The 20,523-nt window shown below is 42.9% G+C and overlaps 1 protein-coding gene across 1 annotated transcript in view; it reads right to left on the bottom strand.

The window, feature by feature from the left end:
* The window catches only part of tubgcp3 (tubulin gamma complex component 3), a 140,257-nt gene that overhangs the window by 74,365 nt on the left and 45,369 nt on the right, over positions 1 to 20,523 (bottom strand). The window contains exon 10 of the mRNA XM_063048317.1: positions 7,293 to 7,425. Within this exon, the coding sequence (XP_062904387.1) occupies positions 7,293 to 7,425 (133 nt within the window). The remainder of the gene's footprint in view (positions 1 to 7,292; positions 7,426 to 20,523) is intronic.

Raw genomic sequence — 20,523 nt, 5'->3', positions numbered from 1 at the left:
AAGTGATGTAAATTGTTTACAAATATAAAACACAAAATAACTGATGACAGAAGTATTCACAGCCTTTAATATGACACACCAAATCATCACTGGTACAGCCAATTGGTTTTGAGAAGTTACACAATTAGTTAAATGGAGACCACCATGTGCAGTCAAGGAGTTCCAATTGACTGTAGTAAAAATACACCTGTATCTGGGAAGTCTAACGAAGCACAAGTCAGGAGATGGATACAAGAAAGTTTCTCAGCCACTGGCTATCCCTTGGAGTACAGTTAAGTCAATCAAGAAGTGGAAAGAATATGGCACAGCTGTAAATCCGCATCCACAAAATCTGAGTGACCGTGCAAGAAGTGGACTAGTGAGGGAGGCCACCAAGAGACCTGTGGCAACTCTGGAGGAGCTACAAGCTTCAGTGGCTGAGATGGGAGAGACTGTGCATACAACAACTGTTGCCCGGGTGCTTCACCAGTCACAGCTTTATGGGAGAATGGCAAAGAGAAAGCCATTGTTGAAAAAAAAACTCACATGAAATCTCAGCTAGAGTTTGCCAGAAGGCACGTGGGAGACCCTGAGGTCAGCTGGAAGGTGGTTCTGTGGTCTGATGAAACCAAAATTACTGGCCATCACACTAAATGCTATGTTTAGCGTAAGCCAAACACCCCACATCAAAAACACACCGTCCTTATTGTGAAGGAGGATGGTGGCTGCATCATGCTGAGGGGATGCTTCACTGCAGCAGGCCCTGGAAGGCTTGTGAAGGTAGATGGTAAAATGAATGCAGCAAAATACAGGGAAATCCTGATGCAGTCTACAAGAGAACTGCAACTTGGGAGATTTGTTTTCCAGCAAGACAATGACCCCAAGCATAAAGTCAAAGCTACACAGGAATGGCTTTAAAACAACAAATATAATGTCCTGGAGTGGTCAAGTCAGAGTCCAGACTTTGAGAATTTGTGGCTGGACTTGAAAAGGGCTGTTCACTCATGATCCCCATACAATCTGACAGAGCTTGAGCAGTTTTGTGAAGAAGGTGGGGAAAAATTGCAGTGTCCAGCTGTGCAAAGCTGATAGAGACCTATCCACACAGATTCAAGGCTGTAATTGCTGCCAAAGGTGCATCTACTGAGTACTGACTTGAGGGGAGGTGAATACTTATGCAGTCAATTATTTTGCGTTTTATATTTGTAATTAATTTAGATCACTTTAAAGAGATTTGTTTTCACTTTGACATGAAAGAGTCTTTTTCGGTCGATCAGTGTCAAAAAAAGCCAAATTAAATCCACTGTGATTCAATGTTGTAAGAAAATAAAACATGAAAACTTCCTATACTTTTTATAGGCACTATACGTATCCAAATTTCTCTTAAACGTAGAATTCAAACTCACATTCGCCATATCCGCTGGCAGTTTGCTCCACACTCTCACCACCTGAGGAACGAAGTTTCCCACGTTTTGCTTAAACTTCAACAAAACATCCCAACTCCTTGTCTCAATACTTTCATTTTTGAAAGCCAATGTGCAATGATATTAGTCAACTTGCAGATCAGAAGCAAAATCTCCCCTCTGTACTCGTCCCACCTTCCTTGGAAGGGAGCCCAATAATCCAAACATCTGAAGCACTCCCTCCTGCACCATTACCTTAACCCCACATTAAACTGTATGCTTTCTTATTTCTGGCCTCATTAACATGTGGCACAGCTAGCAACACTGAGATCACTACTCTGGAGGCCTATCCTTTAACTTAGCACCTAACTCCCTGAACTCACTTTGCAGGATCTAATCACCCTTCCTACCCTTATCATTGGTATCAAAGTGGACCTCACCCTCTCACTTAAGAATGCTGTGGACTCGTTCCGAAATGTCTCTGACCCTGGCACCTGGAAGGCAACGTACTATCCAGGAATCTCATTCTTGTCCACAGAGCCTCCTGTCTGTTCCCCTAATCAATGAATCAACCCTTGAACTTCATCTAGCTCCAGCTCCAAATCATTAACGTGGTCTGAAAGAAGCTGCCACTGGATACACTTTTTGTAGGTGTAGTCGTCAGGGACATTGGAGGTCTCCCTGCCTTCCCAGAGGAGTTTCTGCTACCTTGCTTGGCACCACCACTGCTCTAAATGTGCAATAAGAAAGAAAGAAAAATTAAATGAGAAAATCTACATTCAGCCTTCAGCTCTCCTTGCCGAAGCCTCTATGAGCCAAAGGCTGAACTCCCCCACTCTAACACTGGCCCACTCACACAACGACTGCTCTCCTTTATCAGCCCTTACCAAGTGCCTAATTATGCACAATCCAACATCTCCAAGGGAACTGTGGCACACAGAATAGCCTGACTGCCCAGTTTGCGTCTTTTGAAATGTGTCTTCCACTACGCAATCCAACATCTCCAAGGGAACTGTGGCATGCAGAACCCTAGGTCCCAGACTATCTTCATCAGCCACCTCAAACCAACAGAACTGCAGGGAGGCAGTCATCTTGGACTTTGATGGACTGAGATTAAAAAAAACATCTAACCCCAGAGCTATGATGTCTACGAGCCTTCCTCCATTACCACGGACCATGCCTTGGTGACCACAATTAGTTTACAATCTCCCAATTAATGAACAATCCTAATCTTACTACTCTACAACATACATCAAAGTTGCTGGTGAACGCAGCAGGCCAAGCAGCATCTATAGGAAGAGGCGCAGTTGACGTTTCAGGCCGAGACCCTTCGTCAGGACTAACTGAAGGAAGAGTGAGTAAGGGATTTGAAAGCTGGAGGGGGAGGGGGAGATGCAAAATGATAGGAGAAGACAGGAGGGGGAGGGATAGAGCCGAGAGCTGGACAGGTGATAGGCAAAAGGGGATACGAGAGGATCATGGGACAGGAGGCCTAGGGAGAAAGACGGGGGGGGGTGACCCAGAGGATGGGCAAGAGGTATATTCAGAGGGACAGAGGGAGAAAAAGGAGAGTGAGAGAAAGAATGTGTGCATAACAATGAGTAACAGCTGGGGTACGAGGGGGAGGTGGGGCCTAGCGGAAGTTAGAGAAGTCAATGTTCATGCCATCAGGTTGGAGGCTACCCAGACGGAATATAAGGTGTTGTTCCTCCAACCTGAGTGTGGCTTCATCTTTACAGTAGAGGAGGCCGTGGATAGACATGTCAGAATGGGAATGGGATGTGGAATTAAAATGTGTGGCCACTAGGAGATCCTGCTTTCTCTGGCGGACAGAGCGTAGATGTTCAGCAAAGCGGTCTCCCAGTCTGCGTCGGGTCTCACCAATATATAAAAGGCCACATCGGGAGCACCGGACGCAGTATATCACCCCAGTCGACTCACAGGTGAAGTGATGCCTCACCTGGAAGGACTGTTTGGGGCCCTGAATGGTGGTAAGGGAGGAAGTGTAAGGGCATGTGTAGCACTTGTTCCGCTTACACGGATAAGTGCCAGGAGGGAGATCAGTGGGGAGGGATGGGGGGGACGAATGGACAAGGGAGTTGTGTAGGGAGCGATCCCTGCGGAATGCAGAGAGGGGGGGAGGGAAAGATGTGCTTAGTGGTGGGATCCCGTTGGAGGTGGCGGAAGTTACGGAGAATAATATGTTGGACCCGGAGGCTGGTGGGGTGGTAGGTGAGGACCAGGGGAACCCTATTCCTAGTGGGGTGGTGGGAGGATGGAGTGAGAGCAGATGTACGTGAAATGGAGGAGATGCGTTTAAGAGCAGAGTTGATAGTGGAGGAAGGGAAGCCCCTTTCTTTAAAAAATGAAGACATCTCCCTCGTCCTAGAATGAAAAGCCTCATCCTGAGAGCAGATGCGGCGGAGACGGAGGAATTGCGAGAAGGGGATGGCGTTTTTGCAAGAGACAGGGTGAGAAGAGGAATAGTCCAGATAGCTGTGAGAGTCAGTAGGCTTATAGTAGATATCAGTGGATAAGCTGTCTCCAGAGACAGAGACAGAAAGATCTAGAAAGGGGAGGGAGGTGTCAGAAATAGACCAGGTAAACTTGAGGGCAGGGTGAAAGTTGGAGGCACTTTTCCTTCGCTATATCCTCCCCCTCCAGCTTTCAAATCCCTTACTCACTCTTCCATCAGTTAGTCCTGACGAAGGGTCTCGGCCTGAAACGTCAACTGCGCCTCTTCCTATAGATGCTGCTTGGCCTGCTGCGTTCACCAGCAACTTTGATGTATGTTGCTTGAATTTCCAGCATCTGCAGAATTCCTGTTGTTTGCGTTTAAACTTACTACTCTACATTTGTTTAACATGATTTGCCAGTTCTTGGTCCACTTCCCAATCTGTCAATTGTTCATTGGGCTTCTCCCTTAATTCAATGGCACACAATCTAATTTTAAATAGCCTTTATTTATACTCAGACGTTCTTAATATACAAAATAACAAAAACCTGAATAGAAGTCCCCCACTTTTCCTTCGCTATATCGACGACTGCATTGGCGCTGCTTCCTGCACGCATGCAGAACTCGTTGACTTTATTAACTTTGCCTCCAACTTTCACCCTGCCCTCAAGTTTACCTGGTCTATTTCCAACACCTCCCTCCCCTTTCTAGATCTTTCTGTCTCTGTCTCTGGAGACAGCTTATCCACTGATATCTACTATAAGCCTACTGACTCTCACAGCTATCTGGACTATTCCTCTTCTCACCCTGTCTCTTGCAAAAACGCCATCCCCTTCTCGCAATTCCTCCGTCTCCGCCGCATCTGCTCTCAGGATGAGGCTTTTCATTCTAGGACGAGGGAGATGTCTTCATTTTTTAAAGAAAGGGGCTTCCCTTCCTCCACTATCAACTCTGCTCTTAAACGCATCTCCTCCATTTCACGTACATCTGCTCTCACTCCATCCTCCCACCACCCCACTAGGAATAGGGTTCCCCTGGTCCTCACCTACCACCCCACCAGCCTCCGGGTCCAACATATTATTCTCCGTAACTTCCGCCACCTCCAACGGGATCCCACCACTAAGCACATCTTTCCCTCCCCCCCTCTCTCTGCATTCCGCAGGGATCGCTCCCTACACAACTCCCTTGTCCATTCGTCCCCCCCATCCCTCCCCACTGATCTCCCTCCTGGCACTTATCCGTGTAAGCGGAACAAGTGCTACACATGCCCTTACACTTCCTCCCTTACCACCATTCAGGGCCCCAAACAGTCCTTCCAGGTGAGGCATCACTTCACCTGTGAGTCGACTGGGGTGATATACTGCGTCCGGTGCTCCCGATGTGGCCTTTTATATATTGGTGAGACCCGACGCAGACTGGGAGACCGCTTTGCTGAACATCTACGCTCTGTCCGCCAGAGAAAGCAGGATCTCCCAGTGGCCACACATTTTAATTCCACATCCCATTCCCATTCTGACATGTCTATCCACGGCCTCCTCTACTGTAAAGATGAAGCCACACTCAGGTTGGAGGAACAACACCTTATATTCCGTCTGGGTAGCCTCCAACCTGATGGCATGAACATTGACTTCTCTAACTTCCGCTAGGCCCCACCTCCCCCTCGTACCCCAGCTGTTACTCATTGTTATGCACACATTCTTTCTCTCACTCTCCTTTTTCTCCCTCTGTCCCTCTGAATATACCTCTTGCCCATCCTCTGGGTCACCCCCCCCCCCCGTCTTTCTCCCTAGGCCTCCTGTCCCATGATCCTCTCGTATCCCCTTTTGCCTATCACCTGTCCAGCTCTCGGCTCTATCCCTCCCCCTCCTGTCTTCTCCTATCATTTTGCATCTCCCCCTCCCCCTCCAGCTTTCAAATCCCTTACTCACTCTTCCTTCAGTTAGTCCTGACGAAGGGTCTCGGCCTGAAACGTCAACTGCGCCTCTTCCTATAGATGCTGCTTGGCCTGCTGCGTTCACCAGCAACTTTGATGTATGTTGCTTGAATTTCCAGCATCTGCAGAATTCCTGTTGTTTGCGTTTAAACTTACTACTCTACATTTGTTTAACATGATTTGCCAGTTCTTGGTCCACTTCCCAATCTGTCAATTGTTCATTGGGCTTCTCCCTTAATTCAATGGCACACAATCTAATTTTAAATAGCCTTTATTTATACTCAGACGTTCTTAATATACAAAATAACAAAAACCTGAATAGAAGTATACAAGAAAATAGAAGCAGGAGTAGACCCCTAGGCTGCTCAAGCCTGCATTGCCATTCAACCTGATCTGTGCTGGCCTCAACATGTCTTCTATACGAGATGTCCATAATCAATGTTCCCTCTAATTTGTAATGACCAGTATGCGCAAAAATCTTGTCCTGTGCAATTTTTTGCCCAGTAACAATAACATGTGCGCAATGAATAATTTCTTCAATAAAAATAAACAGTATAAATAAGCCAGTTCTAAAATCTACAGACAAATCATCGCACTCTCGTGTTGTCAACAAGTTTGCATAAGAAACCAGAAAAGGAAATGTGATTGTGTAAAATCATGAAATATACTTAACATGCCAACAAAGTAGAGGGTGCCAACCTTTTGTACACAATTTAAATTCCTTTTGTGCACTTAGAGGGCCATAATGCTCAATTCCCCGGCGTTTCAAATATTTATCTCCATCTTAAGCTCATCTCACAATCTAGCCCCCACTATTCTTCTCTGGCAGTGAATTCTGGAGATTCAATATCCGCTCAGAGAAGAAATTCCTACACGCTTAAGTATTTTCCAATGAACCTCTTGAATAGGCTTTGTCATTTTTATTCAACTCCATTCATAACTACACCATAACACTGTGTACCGTTATGTATAAACCTAGCTAAAGAACTCAGGAGCTATTTCAGCACTGCAGAGGGCTACACACTCAGTGAGCTCCATCCTTCCAGCAATGAAGACATCTCCAAAAGGCAGCATCCATTATTAAGGAAGCCCATCAGCCAAGACATGCATTCTTCCTTTTACTACCATTAATTATTTATTTTTTTATATACATTTCTTGTTGTAATTTATGGTACTTTTATGTATTGCACTGTACTGTTGCCGCAAAACAAAAAATTGCATGACATACGTATGTCAGTAAAAATAAACCTGATTCTGATTCATTTGCTTGCAATGTCATGTCCATGTTCAAAGGTCTTGATAATGTCTATTAGTCTGAATTCAAAAGTTCACAAGATCAATAACATTAGTATCTCCCCTGTATTTAAACATCCAACTCTTGTACCAAATGGCAGTGAGTGTCAAAGTAGGGTAGAAGATCTTGTGGACTCCCTTTTGTCAGTTTGACTTCTGTTGATACATTTCTTTTTTTTACTTGACCACCTTACTTTAATTTCAAAGAATGTAAAACCATGCTGATTACCTTGGCAATGATCAACAAGTGCTGCGAGTGTCTTGAGTCTAATCTTGGGATCGTATGTCCAGATGAGTAGGCGCCGCAACGTTAGGGTGCTTTCCAGCCCAACATTCACACCTTGGTCATCTTCTACTTGTATCTGAGATTTCAGGTTTGAAAGTAAAAACAGACAAATTTGATTGACAAATATACTAATTGAAGTACAGGGAAGTTAAAATGCATTGAAAGCAGTACTTAGGTGCATTGACCAGGGGAATTCTCAGTACAAACACACAAGTTCAAGCTCATGTTCAGTTTATTGTCATTCAACCATATACACGTATACCACCAAATGAAACAATGTCCCTCCAGACCAAGTTGCACAACACGGTACATATAACTCACACACAACACAAAGTAATAATACCACAAATAACTTAACAAACAATTTGGGTGCATTTACAACACAAATTAAAAAGTAAACAGCATAAGCTATTGCCCCTTCATACATGGTGAGACCTGGGTGGTGGTGTGGAGTTCAGAAGTCTCACGGCCTGGGGGTTAGAAGCTGTTTCCCATCCTAAAAGTTCTTGCCCTAATCCTATGGTATCTCTTGCCCGAATGTAGGGAGTCAAAGACATTGGGGTAGGGAGACAATGTTCATCTATTTACCAAACATTACTAGAACAAACAAAACTATTCACCCTAAGCACAAAATACTGATGATCAGGCAATTACACATTCCACGTCACAATCATCCAACTTGAAAACAACCTACCAACTCCTACTCTTATTTCTGCCTCTTAACCCATTCTCAGTTATTTTGCGGAGGGTTTCCACGCTGTCCACCACAAAAACTAATGCCAGCCACTTACTCCCCAAATTAGTTTCTCCTGTCTTGCTTTTGCATACTTATTAGAAGCTTAGTCTTTTTTTGTGTTTCTCACTCCATCAATCTCACTTTTCTTTCTTACATTTCATTTTACAATGGAGGCTTTTCAATCCATTCTGTTCATGCCAGCACTCCAGTAAATTCACATCAGCCCCATTCCACCAGTTATTTCCCAGTATCTATTGTCTCTCACATGCCCATCAACACTGCACTGATTTGCCGACCACCCGCCTACACTAGGGATAATTTAGAGCACCCAGTTGATCAAAACAAGCAACCAGCACATCAATGGGACTTGGGAGGAATGTCCATTACCTGGAAGAATTCAACGTGCAAGCTCCACACTGACGACACTGGAGTTCAGGATTCAATGCAGGCTGCTGGAGCCGTTCACTGCAGCACCACTGCGCTGCCTAAACACCCTATCCGACTAATGAACAGGGGAATTTTCCCAGTCATAGAGTAACACAGAATTGTAACAGGCCCTTCGACCCAACTGGTGCATGCTGACTGCAGCCTCTTCCCTGCTAACCCCAGTTGTTTGTTCTCAGTACTTAATCTTCCAAGTTCCTTCCCTCCATATACCCATCCAAATGCCTCTTAAATTTTGCAATTGAACCCACCTTGACCACTTCCTCTGGCAGCTCATTCTAGGTGCTCACTACCCTCTGTAAAGAAGTTACCTCTCAGGTCTCTTAAATCTCTCCACTCTTATCTTCTATCTGTGCTCTCTAGCTTTCAACTCCCCAAACCTGGGGTGAAAAATTATGACTATCCACCTTATCTATACCGCTCCATGATTTTATATACTTCTATGAAATTACCTCTTATTCTCCTATGCCCAAGGAATAAAGATTCAGTATAGCCAACCTCTCACTGTAATTCAGGCCCTCTAGTCCAGACGGAATCCTCGTAAATCTCTTCTGCACTCTCTCCAGCTTGGCGAAGTCTTTCCCATAACATAATGACCAAAACTGCATACAATACTTCAAGTGCATCTCACCAACAACTTACACAAATACAACATAATGTTCGTACTCTTAAACTCGATGCCTTGGGTTACAGCTCTTTTATGATGTTATAGACTTTTTCCTTTTGATTTTATATAATCTTGAACTTCTCTTATTGGCTGAAACATTACCTGCTGATTTTTTGTAATTAAAGAAATAATTCTTTTATAAAAGATAGGTTAGTAGGCAGAGGGGGTGGTGTGGCCCTGTGTATAAGAAATACTATTAAATCATAGGATTGGAAGGTCTCTATGGGTTGAGTTAAGGAATGGTAAGGGTAAAAGGACCCGAATGGCAGTTGTATACAGGCTTCCAAACAGCAGCCGGGATGTGGATTACAAATTACAGCAGGAGATAGCAGCAGCCCTCAGAGAAGTGATCACAATATGATCGAATTCACATTGAAATTTGAGAAGGAGAAACTGAATTCCAATGTGGTCGGTATTTCAGTGGAAGAAAGGAAATTATAATGGCATGAGAGGGGAACTGGCCAAGGTTGATTCGAAAGGGACACTAGCAGGAAGGACAGCAGAGCAAAAATGGCTGGAGTTTTTGCAAAAAAATGAGCGAAGTGCAAGACAGATATATTCCAAATAAAAAGAAATTTTCGAATGTAAGGATGACACTACTGTGGCTAACAAGTGAAGTCAGAGCCAAAGTAAGAGCAAAAGAGAGAGCATACAAGGAAGCCAAAGCTAGTGGGAAGATAGAGGATTGAGAGCTTTTACAAACTTCCAGAAGGAAACTAAGAAGTTCATGAGGAAGGAAAAGATGGTTTATGAAAGGAAGCTGGAGACCAATATCAAAGAAGAAACTTGATACTTAAATATGTAAAGGGTAAAAGAGAGAGTTGAGGGTAGATATAGAACCAGTAGAAAATGACGCTGGAGATATTGTAATGAGAGACACAGAGATGGCAGAGGAACTGAATGCGTATTTTGCATCAGTCTTCACAGTGGAAGACACCTGCAGCATACCAAACATTCAAGAGTGTCAGGGAAGTGAAGTATGTGCAGTGAAAATTACAATTGAGAAGGTGCTCAGGAAGCTTAATGGTCTGAGGGTCAATAAATCTCCTGGACCTGATGGAATGCACCCTCAGGTTCTGAAGGAAGTAGCTGGAGAGATTGCAAAGGCATTAACAATGATCTTTCAAGAATCGATAAGATTCTGGCATCATATTGGATGACTGGAAAATTGCAAACGTTACTCGGCTATTTAAGAAGGGTGGAAGGCACAGGAAGGAAATTATAGACCTGTTAGCCTGACATCAGTGGTTAGAAAGTTGTTGCAATCGATAGTTAGGGATGAGATTACAGTGTACCTGGAAGCACATGACAAGATAGGCCAAAGCCAGCATGGTTTCCTGAAAGGATAATCCTGCCTGACTAACCTACTGCAATTTTTTGAGGAAATTACAAACAGGGTAGACAAAGGAAATGCAGTGGATGCTGTGTACTTGGATTTTCAGAAGGCCTTTGACAAGGTGCTGCACAGGAGGCTGCTTAGCAAGATAAGAGCCCATGGAATCACAGGGAAGTTACTGGGATGGGTGGAGCATTAGTTGATTGGCAGAAAGCAGAGAGTGGGAATAAAGGGATCCTATTCTGGCTGGCTGCTGGTTACCACTGGAGTTCCACAGGGGTCTGTGTTGGGACCGCTGCTTGTTACGATGTATGTCAATGATTTGGACTATGGGATTAATGGATTTGTGGCTAAATTTGCCGATGATACAAAGATAGGCAGAGGAGCGGGTAGCATTGAGGAAACAGAGAGCCTGCGGAGAGACTTAGATAGTTTAGGGGAATGAGCAAAGAAGTGGCAAATGAAATATAATGTTGGAAACTGTATGGTCATGCACTTTGGTGGAAGAAATAAACGGGCAGCCTATTATTTAGATGCAGAAAAAATTCAAAATGCAGAGATGCAAAGGGACTTGGGAGCCCTTGTGCAGGATACCCTGAAAGTTAACCTCCAGGTTGAGCTGGTTGTGAAGAAGGCAAATGCAATGTTGGCATTCATTTCTAAAGGTATAGAATATAAGAGCAGGGATGTGATATTGAGGCTCTATAAGGCACTCGTGAGACCACACTTAGAGTATTATGGGAAGTTTTGGGCTCCTTATTTTAGAAAGGATATACTGACATTGGAGAGGATTCACAGAAGATTCAGAAGAATGATTCCAGGAATGAAAGGGTTACCGTATGAGGAACGTCTGGCAGCTCTTGGTCTGTATTCCCTGGAGTTCAGGAGAATGGCGGGGGGGGGGGGGGATCTCATAGAAATATTCCAAATGTTAAAAAGCCTGCACAGATTAGATATGGCAAAGTTATTTCCCGTGGAAGGGGAGTCTAGGACAAGAGGGCACAACTTCAGGATTGAAGGATGTCCATTTAGAACTGAGTTGCGGAGAAATTACTTTAGTCAGAGGGTGGTAAATCTGTGGAATTTGCTGTCACAAGCGGCTGTGGAGGCCAAGTCATTGGGTGTATTTAAGGCAGAGATAGATAGGTTCTTGATTAGCCAGGGCATCAAAGGGTATGGGGAGAAGGCAGGGGAGTTGGGATAACTGAAAGAATTGGATCAGACATGATTGAATAGTGGAGCAGACTCCATGGGCCGAATGGTTTACTTCTGCTCCTATATCTTATGGTCTTATAATATAAACTCAAGAGATTCTGCAAATGCTAGAAATGCATAATACTATAATATTACCCAATGCTTGTTTGTTGTTATTTTAAAGCAGCTTCCCAATCTACTATTGCCAGCTCATGACCTTGGACTTCACTTTGTTGAGACTTATGACAATGGGTTTGGAATAGAGTTTATCTTTCAAGATCTGATATAACATTGTAACAATTCTTTAATTATCAAAACATTAGTTACCCTTTCTCATTGCACAATATTAGATCCAAAATCTTTCATTACCTTACTGCCTTCTCAGCATACTGATCTGAAAAAGACATTTTTATACACTCATGGCATTTGCCTTCTGCATTATTATAGCTAAGTCTGATTTGAAGTCCTCCACGACTCTTGTATCATGCTTCTTCCTACACATCTATTTTTTGATTTAATGTTATGCTTTACATATCAATAACTTTTCAGGATCTATACAAAATTCCATCCAGTATTGCCCACATCTAATTGTTTCTTGGCTCTGCTTTTTGGTTTTCTTAGCAATGATCCTCTCTCTCCTTTGCCTTTTCCACATTATTTATTATTAGCTCTAAAACTGCTCCTTGTTCATTTTCTCTGCATTTTCCAAGAGTTAATTATCCTGTAATATTTAATTCCCAACATTGAACACTTCACAAACACATTGCAGTAAAGGCTACTCATATATTTACTTGTGTTATTATTTTATCTACCTTATACACTAATTGACCATTGTACCTCCTGTACCTATAAATAAAGTGTCCATCCATTTCAAGGTTCAACATGTACGTTCAGAGATGCTCCTCTGCACATCACGGTTACAATGTGTGGTTATATGAGTTACTCTCACCTTCCCGTCAACATGAACCAGTCTGGCCATTCTTCGACCACTGTTATGAAAAAGTATTTTTCACCCACAGAACTACCGCTCACTGGATGTTTTTTTATTTCTCGCACCATTCTCTGTAAACTCCAGGCCATTGTGTGTGAAAATTCCCAGAGGATCAGCAGTTTACCACACCATCTGGACCAACAATCGTTCAATGGTCAAAGTCACTTAGATCACATTTCTTCCCCCATTCTGATGTTTCGTCTGAACAATCACTTCTCTGTGTCTGAACTATTTTATGCATTGAATTGCTGCCATATGATTAGTTGATTAGATATTTGCATTAACAAGGTGTACAGCTGCATCTAATAAAGTGGCCACTGAGTGTATATTCATATGCTTTGACACCTAATAGCTGTATTGTGCATATACAAACATTAGCCATTCAACTTTTGCTCCAAATTAAGCAAAAAAAAAATAGAAGCTTTCATTCCTCCAGGTTAACATCTTGAGTGTCTCAAAGGGCTAATGTTCTAATGTTCTATAACCTTCTACCACAATGTAGGACCTTGGAGTGTAGGCTACTTAAACACTGTCATTTAGGACAAGATAGACCTACAAAAGATTGAAAATTCAACAACACATGAGTGCAACCTACAACGTGGTTTGACTGGGACAGGCAATTGGTGATGTTCATTTCTTAGAACTTTAAGCTTGCGACCCGCTGGACCTTAGCACTGTTTATGTAAACTGGACTGTGCGTCCGCAACCCCCTTCTCCTTTCTGAAGTCAATGACTAGCTGTTTTGTTTTACTGACATTGATTGTTGTTATGACACCATGCCACCAAGCTCTGTATCTCTTTAGTGTACTCCGTTATTTGAGATATGTCCCATTACAGTGGTGTCATCTGCAAACTTGTACGAGTTAAAGCAGAATCTGGCTACGCAGTCTTGCGTGCATATGGAGTAGAGTAGTGGGCTGAGGACACTGACTTGTGGAGTACCAGTGTCGAGGAGAACCGTGGCAAAGGTATCCTTATTGATCTCAGTCAGCAAGTCAGGAGAGGATTACTGATCCATCTTTAAGTACTTCAGGACCTCCGGCACCTCAGCTTCTCATTAATGAGCTGGGTCCCACACACCTGCCGGACAAAATTAATAGTTCTTGGCTTCACTTCAGTTCAATTGCAATGTGTCCCTCTTGAAGAGTCACCTCTACTTTTGACGAGAGATCTTAATGGTCCAAGAATCACAAATTCCTCCCTCCTGCACCAGCGTCTCAACTGTGCATTTAACGGCCCTGTCCTCCTATTCTTAATCTCACTAGAAAATAGCACTGGGAGGAATCCACAGGTTTCAGCCTTTGACGTCCAGCTTGAGGCACAGATGGCTTTAAATATCTTGATCCGTTTGTACGGTAGAGTTAAATATAGATCAATCATAATTTCTCATTCAAATTTTCATTTGGATGTCACAGAAACAATGTTAATGAGATAATAATCTGGTCCTTTAAATACCCTACTATTGCCCAATAACTAACCGTTGCCTTTTTGTAAACAAGGCACAAGGCCAAAACCTTGAAAGAATATTTGCGACTGACTGTAACTTAAATCCATTCCCATTCTTCAAGTAAAGCATTAAGTATTTATAAGAGCTATTACGTTATGTGGAGAGATTACTCACTTCTCCACTACACAAATTGAATTCCTTATCTAAACGCTGACCTTCTGAACAGAAAATAACTATAGATCTTTTGCCAGGAACAACTGAACAACGATAATATTTAGTCTAAATTAGAAGTCCAGGAAGGTGCCTGGTTGTAAACTGCACTTAATGTGATAGAGAAAAAGGATAACAATGGTGATAGTTTGAGTAATTTGCTTCAGGGATGGCTCGATAACACAGAATGGTACAGAACAGAGCCAGGTCCTTTGGCCCAACACATCCACACCAACCATGATGCCAATCTAATTAATTCAATCTGCCTTTATATGTTTATGTGTCAAAATGCCAAGATTCTAAATGCCAAATAAGATTAAGGGATTGGACACGCTGGAGGCAGGAAGCATGTTCCCGCTGATGGGTGAGTCCAGAACCAGAGGCCACAGTTTAAGAATAAGGGGTAGGCCATTTAGAACGGAGTTGAGGAAAAACTTTTTCACCCAGAGAGTGGTGGATATATGGAATGCTCTGCCCCAGAAGGCTATGGAGGCCAAGTCTCTGGATGCTTTCAAGAAAGAGATGGATAGAGCTCTTAAAGATAGTGGAATCAAAGGTTATGGGGATAAGGCAGGAACTGGATACTGACTGTGGATGATCAGTCATGATCACAGTGAATGATGGTGCTGGCTTGAAGGGCTGAATGGCCTACTCCTGCACCTATTGTCCATTGTCTATTGATTCACTTATCAAAGAATGTATAAATTACAGAACCTTGAGATTTATTTGCTCACAGGTAGCCACAAAGAAACCAGAAAGAACCCAATTAAGGAAAAAAAAGAATGAAAAATAAAGAGACCAACACTCAACACGCAAGAGAAAGAGAGTATTTTTTTTAAATCATGCAAACAATTGAATCGAACAACAGCATTCCAAACCAACATTGAGTCCTCTGATTCAAATCTGGAGCAGCCTGGAGTAGGTCCTAAGCCTCGCTTGTCAGTTCATCACATTAGCGGGCAAGGAGCACAGCAACCGGCACTACCTTCGTAGCCTCAGCACCATGGAGATGACCATCATGAGGAACGAGCGAAATCGGCTCTCGTCCCAACCGACATCCTGTCTTTTCAGTCTATCTGGGCTGGTGTTTAAATTGATCCAACAGCAGAAAAGTGAAGATCGCAGAGAGCGAGCAAACTCAGTTCTCGCCTCTGATCTGGGCTGGCGTTTAAGTTGTCTCAACAGCACATTGTACCTTGCACTAGGACCCAGGCACAGCTGCTGCTGACCAGACCACAACACGCAGCGACTCGCTCTGGGCCCAGATTCCGTTTACCCAGCCCAATCCAACCGTGCTCCTGGGTTAGTTGATCGAACACCGAATGTTCTCTGTCCGGGCCTCAATTTCTCCTTTACGCACCCAGAGAGATCCAACTTCACTCCTAGGCCAATCACCCAGGCATCAGATCTCCATCAGCAACGATTCTGTTAAACACCTTCTCAGTTCATCCCCTGAACTCACCCCCTCACTGTCTGTGTCAATAATTTAATTTACCTCAGAAAAGGTATGATGATTAGCGATATTTTTAAGTCTGATTTCTTAGCTGTTTGACTACCAGAAACTGTTGCACACATTCGGTAGCCCCATCTTAACCGGATGTTCCTCAATATCATGATCATATCTGCTTCCATCACCTCCCTAGCACCACATTCCAGGCATACGTCACTCCGTGTAAAATGCTTCACAAATCTCCTTTAAGCTTTACACATCTCACCTGAAACCCGTGCTTGCTAGTATTTAACATTTCCTCCTTGGGGAGAAACATGACTTTTTATCTTGTCTGTGCTTGTTACAATTTTACATATTTCTATCAGTTCACCCTGCAGCCTCCAATACTCCAGTGAAAACAATCCAGGTTTGACAAATCTTTCCTTGCAGCTAATACACTCCAATCCAGGCAACATTCTGGTGAACATCTCTCCTAAACTTCTGCATCCTTCCTATAGTGTGACAACCAGAACTGTACACAATACTCCAAATATGGCTAACGAAAACTATACACAATTGTAACATAACTTGCCAACTTTTATCCACAATGCTCCAACCAGTGAAGACAAATGTAACTTAGGGCTTCTTTACCAACCTATTAACTTGAATTGCCACTTTCAGAGAGCTACGGACTTGCACTCCAAGATCCCTCTGTAAATCAATACTCTTTAGGGTGCTGTATACTCTTGCACTTGATCTCCCAAAATTCATCACTTCCCAAACTGCATCACCTCAACTCTGGATTAAACTCCACCTACCATTTCTCCAGAGGAAGGGTTAAACTCACTGGCACCATCAGTGCAATGCCTTAAGCCATTTCCCTGGAAGAGCGTATTGTTTTTCGCAGGGAAAGCTAATGGCTCAGCTAGTGCAACTGCTGCCACCTCACAGCTGCAATAACCAGGCTCAATCACGACCTCAATGGCTGTGGAATTACCATATTTTTCCTGTAACTACATAGGTTTCCTCTGGGTATTCATTTCCTCCCAAATCACAAAGATGTAGAAATGGGTGAGTTAATAGGTTAAAATAAATTGTTCTAATGTGTAAGTGAATGGTAAATTTTGGTAAACTGACAGAATTAAAATGGAATCAGTATAGGACCGGTGCACCAACAAAGTTAACGGTGGCAACAAATTAAAAGTAGACATCAATAAAAGATTACTGGCAGGCCAAGGGATTGGGTTTTTTTTTGAAGGAACTGACAAGTGAACACTAACATAAAATTATAAAGTAGGGAAAAAATAGTAAAATATCTGATATGAAAAGATAACAGCAAGAACTTCCGGAATAGAAAAAGGAGGAAGTAAATAAAGTAAATACTGGTTACTTTGAGAAGGCGACAGGAAATATAATAATGGGAAACAGAAATGGCAAAAGTTGCAAATAATTACTTTGGATTGTAGAATGCAAGCTATTATAGAACATCAAATAATAATATTATAATAAATAATAAAAGAACAAAGAAAGGGAAGTTTAAACCTCGCTATAAAGAAAAAGCTACTGAACAAACTAACATAGTTTGAGCCTTCAAAACTGCATAATGGGGTCTCAGAAACTAAATGCCAGTTAGCCTAACGTGCAACATTGTGAATATCCTGGAATCCATTATTTAGCAGGAAAAGCAGGACAATAAAACAAGTTGACAAGGAAAAACATATTAACTAATTTGATGGAGTTCTTTGACGATGTGACTGGAAGGATAAAGGGAAAATCAGCAGATGCTACGTAATTGGATTTCCAGAAGGCATTTAGTAATGTGGTAGTTGCAGGTTCCTGCAGAGAGCACACAAGGCAACTGGACAAGAGATCAGTGAAGTAAGAGAAAAGAGGATTAATGAATGACATTAGTAATTAGTGGTATGTTGCAGAGATCAGGGCTGAGATCTCAGTTATTTTTAATTTATATTAATCACTTGGACGAAGAGATTGAGCACATCGTTACCAAATTTGTTAAGGGTACAAAGGTAGATGGGTGAACAAGTGTCAAGGAATGAGCAAATGCATATAGTGAGGTAAACAAGTTGACAAATGGAATTTAATCTGGAAAATTTTGAAGCGATCAGTTTGAAGGAAAAATTGAAAAGACAATTATTTAATTGCAGTGATACTATAAAGTGTTGCAGTACAAACTATTAGGATAGGACTCATGAAGTAGTCCTAGGATCAGTTCTTGGCCCTCGATTGTCTACTATTAACATTAATAACCTGAAGGAGAGAATGAAACGCAATATTTCAGAGTTTGCCAATGACGCAAAAATAGATTAACAGTCATCTTGCGATGAGGGTTTTGCAATTCTTCAACAGAATATAGAACATTGAGTGACTGGCAAAAACCTGTAAAATAGAGTTTAATGTAGGTAGTACAAGGTAAAAGGAATTAAAAAGCAGATTATCAACTATAGAGAGAGTGCAAATGAAAAGTTCCAAGCAATCTCTGTATTGTAATTCATGAATCATAAAAATATCAGGCATATCCAACAAGTAGTTAAGAAAGCAAATAGCAAGTTGGCTTTTATTGTGAGGGGATTGTCACTTAATAGGGAGGTTTTGTTGCAGTACAGGGTGAAGCTACTCCTGAGTACATCACAGAGTTTTGGTCCCCTTCCTGAAAATAGGTTATAGTGGCATTGGAGGCTGTCCAAAAGAGATTCCCTGGGCTAATTCCTGGGATGAAGTAGTTGTCCTGTCAAGAGAACTGAGACAGCTTATATCATTCAGAAGAATGAGGGGCAACCTTATTCAAATACACGTACAGGATCCGAAGAAGACTTCACAGGGAAATTGTTGAAGGTTCAGGTACGTTAAAACTGTGGTTCTCTCAGACTGGTGAATCACTGCAATTCTCTATCCAACACAGTGGTGGAGATCAGATCATTATAACTTTTTAAAGATTGATATAACATTTAAAGATGGATGAAGTGGAGATGATGTAGAATGGCACAGGAGTTGAGGCCAGCTGGTTCATCCATCACAGTTAACAGCAGGGCCTGGTGGCCTGCTCCCGCTTGTATTTTTGTCTTCAAAGCTATCTGAGATTCCAGCAGATGGAAATAGTAAGGAAGGCGGAACAAGGATTGAATAAGGAAGGCTACTAGAATGTAGATCTTCAGTGCATGGAATATTACAACATCCGACAAGTTTACAGTACAGTAGTGAGACCACACCTGGAGAAATGTAGGTTTTGATCTTGATACTTAGATTAGATTCAACTTTATTATCATTGTGCCGAGTACAGATACAAAGCCAATGAAATGCAGTTAGCAGCTGACCAGAAATGCAAAGAATAGTGTTATTTACAAAATAACTGCGAATAAAAAGTAAGTGCTACAGCACACAAATATAAAAGTACTGAGACAGTCCAATATGGGTACAATACTGCTTAGCGCTGTGATGTGAGGTTCAGCAGGGTCACAGCCTCAGGGAAGAAGCTCTTCCTGTGCCTGCTGGTGTGGGAGTGGAGGCTACTGGAGCGCCTACCGGATGGGATAAGAGTAAAAAGTCCACGGTTAGGGTGAGATGCATCCTTGATAATGCTTTTCGCCCTGCCCAGGCAGCATTTATGGTAGATGTTCTCAATTGTGGGCAACTGGGTGCCGATAATCCGCTGGGCAGTTTTCACCACCTGCTGGAGTGCTTTGCGGTCCAATATGGGACAATTGCCATACCACACTGAGATGCAGTTGGTGAGTATGCTCTCAATGGTACAGCAGTAAAAGTCTGTCAGTATCCTGGGACAGAGGTGAGCTTTCTTCATGCTCCACAGGAAATAAAGGCACTGTTGCGCCTTTTTGATCAGGATGGAGGAGCTCAGGGACCAGGTGAGATCCTCGGAAATGTGGACACCAAGGAATTTGAAGCTTGATACACGCTCCACTACACCTCCGTTGATGTAGATGGGGGCGTGAGTGTGGCTCCTAGGATGCCTGAAGTCCACAATGATCTCCTTGGTCTTCTGGGTGTTAAGGGCGGCACACCACGCAGCCAGGTGCTGGACCTTGTCCCTGTAGGCCGTCTCATCATCTTAAGGATGTATTTGCACTGCAGGAAGCACTCAGTTGATTCCTTGGACGCAGGAGTTGAGATTTGAAGAGAAATTGAGCAGGCTGAATTACAGAGTCAGATAACTCTACAACAAGCCCTTCCGCACTTCATTTGCCTCCATCACCTCTTCAGAAACTATTCCACACTCTAATCATCCTGTGAGAAAAAGATTTCCCTCAGAGACCCCTCTGTTGGTCAGGGTCAACCATGGATATTACGCCCTAGCTGTCTACATAATACACAAGCCAGGGGAGTAGGTTACGGAGAGCAAGTTATTTCCCACACAGCAGGCTCCTCCTCTGCACGCAGCAGAGACTGATAGTTTGGCACCACCAGCATCACAAAAGTTGCCAGTCAGTACTAAACTCAACATAGAACTGCTTTTGGGAGTCCAATTTCAAATTTTTCTGAAGGGTTTACACCCAAGGCCTTCCCCATCAGTGGGTATAGCTGCAAAGCAGCGGAGGTTTCAGATCAGTTTTCCTTCTCCTAGATAGCTGCCAACAATGGAAGACAAGCCCCATCTGTCCAAAGATTCTCCTCAGGTCCCCTATAAACCTCCTACTTCTCCTGGTAACACTATGTACCTTTGTCTTAGACACCCACATTATTCCAA

Source organism: Mobula hypostoma, chromosome 5 (assembly GCF_963921235.1).
Source record: "Mobula hypostoma chromosome 5, sMobHyp1.1, whole genome shotgun sequence".
Classification (NCBI taxonomy): Eukaryota; Metazoa; Chordata; class Chondrichthyes; order Myliobatiformes; family Myliobatidae; genus Mobula; species Mobula hypostoma.
Note: the sequence above shows the minus strand (reverse complement) of the source record. Positions and strands in the feature narration are given on the sequence as shown.